This window comes from Halyomorpha halys, unplaced genomic scaffold (assembly GCF_000696795.3).
Source record: "Halyomorpha halys isolate HHAL.00 unplaced genomic scaffold, Hhal_1.1 Scaffold108.1, whole genome shotgun sequence".
In the NCBI taxonomy this organism is placed as follows: domain Eukaryota; kingdom Metazoa; phylum Arthropoda; class Insecta; order Hemiptera; family Pentatomidae; genus Halyomorpha; species Halyomorpha halys.
Window position 1 is genome coordinate 2,095,722 of NW_027112950.1, and position 837 is coordinate 2,096,558.

The 837-nt window shown below is 31.8% G+C and overlaps 1 protein-coding gene across 1 annotated transcript in view; it reads right to left on the bottom strand.

Moving 5' to 3' along the window:
- The window catches only part of LOC106677804 (probable cytochrome P450 6a13), a gene marked incomplete at its 5' end in the record, with an annotated part of 7,813 nt that extends 7,558 nt beyond the window's left edge, over positions 1–255 (bottom strand). Inside the window, 1 exon segment of the mRNA XM_014415939.1 lies at positions 117–255. Coding sequence (XP_014271425.1) covers positions 117–255 — 139 coding nt within the window.
- Between the last annotated feature and the right edge of the window lie 582 nt (positions 256–837).

An 837-nucleotide genomic window follows, 5' to 3' on the forward strand; every position in this document is an offset into this window, starting at 1 on the left:
TGCGTATGTTGTGTAATGGGCTGAGGTCTTCTCCCCCACTTGGCAAAACCCTGCCTATGCCTATGTATATATACACACACATATATGTTTAAGGAAGTATAGTTTGTGAGTCTTACTTTCATCTTTCCCATTGTTTAGTTGATCCTGTTTTCTAAGTTCCATCAGAATCTGAAGAAAATCATTTCGTTGTATGTTATTTCTTTCTCGGAAGTCAACTGTATTTTTAACCAAATTGAAAAAAAACTTTTCAGTTTCCTAAAATGATATTAAATTAATATTAGTTACTTAAAAAGAGGAATGTAATATGCTAATTATTAAAGTGCTCCCTCCAAGAAGGTTATAACTGACAATCTTCAAGCCTTTGAGTCATAAGAAAAGAAATATCTTAGTTTTGACCCAATTAACATATTTTCAGTTTTAAAGTATAAGAGCCTTCACCACAGTCTAAGGACTGATCCATTGCAAGAAACAGACACGTTAGATCATTAAAAAGCATTTTGTGCTAAAAAATAATTTTGTTAAATTTTTCAGCTACAACCATTTTAGGAGTCTTTCAGTTTTCTATGTGAATTTGTTAGAGTCAAAATTCTGTTTTTAGTGTTAAATTGGGCGTTGGTTAGCTTTGATGAAATAACATAACTCTGATTAGACACACTTAACAACCAGAGTGGACTATCCCACATTTTTGAAGAGATGAAGTTTGGTGGAAACGCATTGTATTTTATGCCCTCTGTTGGCTGTGTAAAGAACTTTATTAGTTTTGAAGCCTATCCAGAGATTTAGTCAGTTTAACTTATTGGATTAATGTTTTTGATCAAATCAGTATGTATATATATA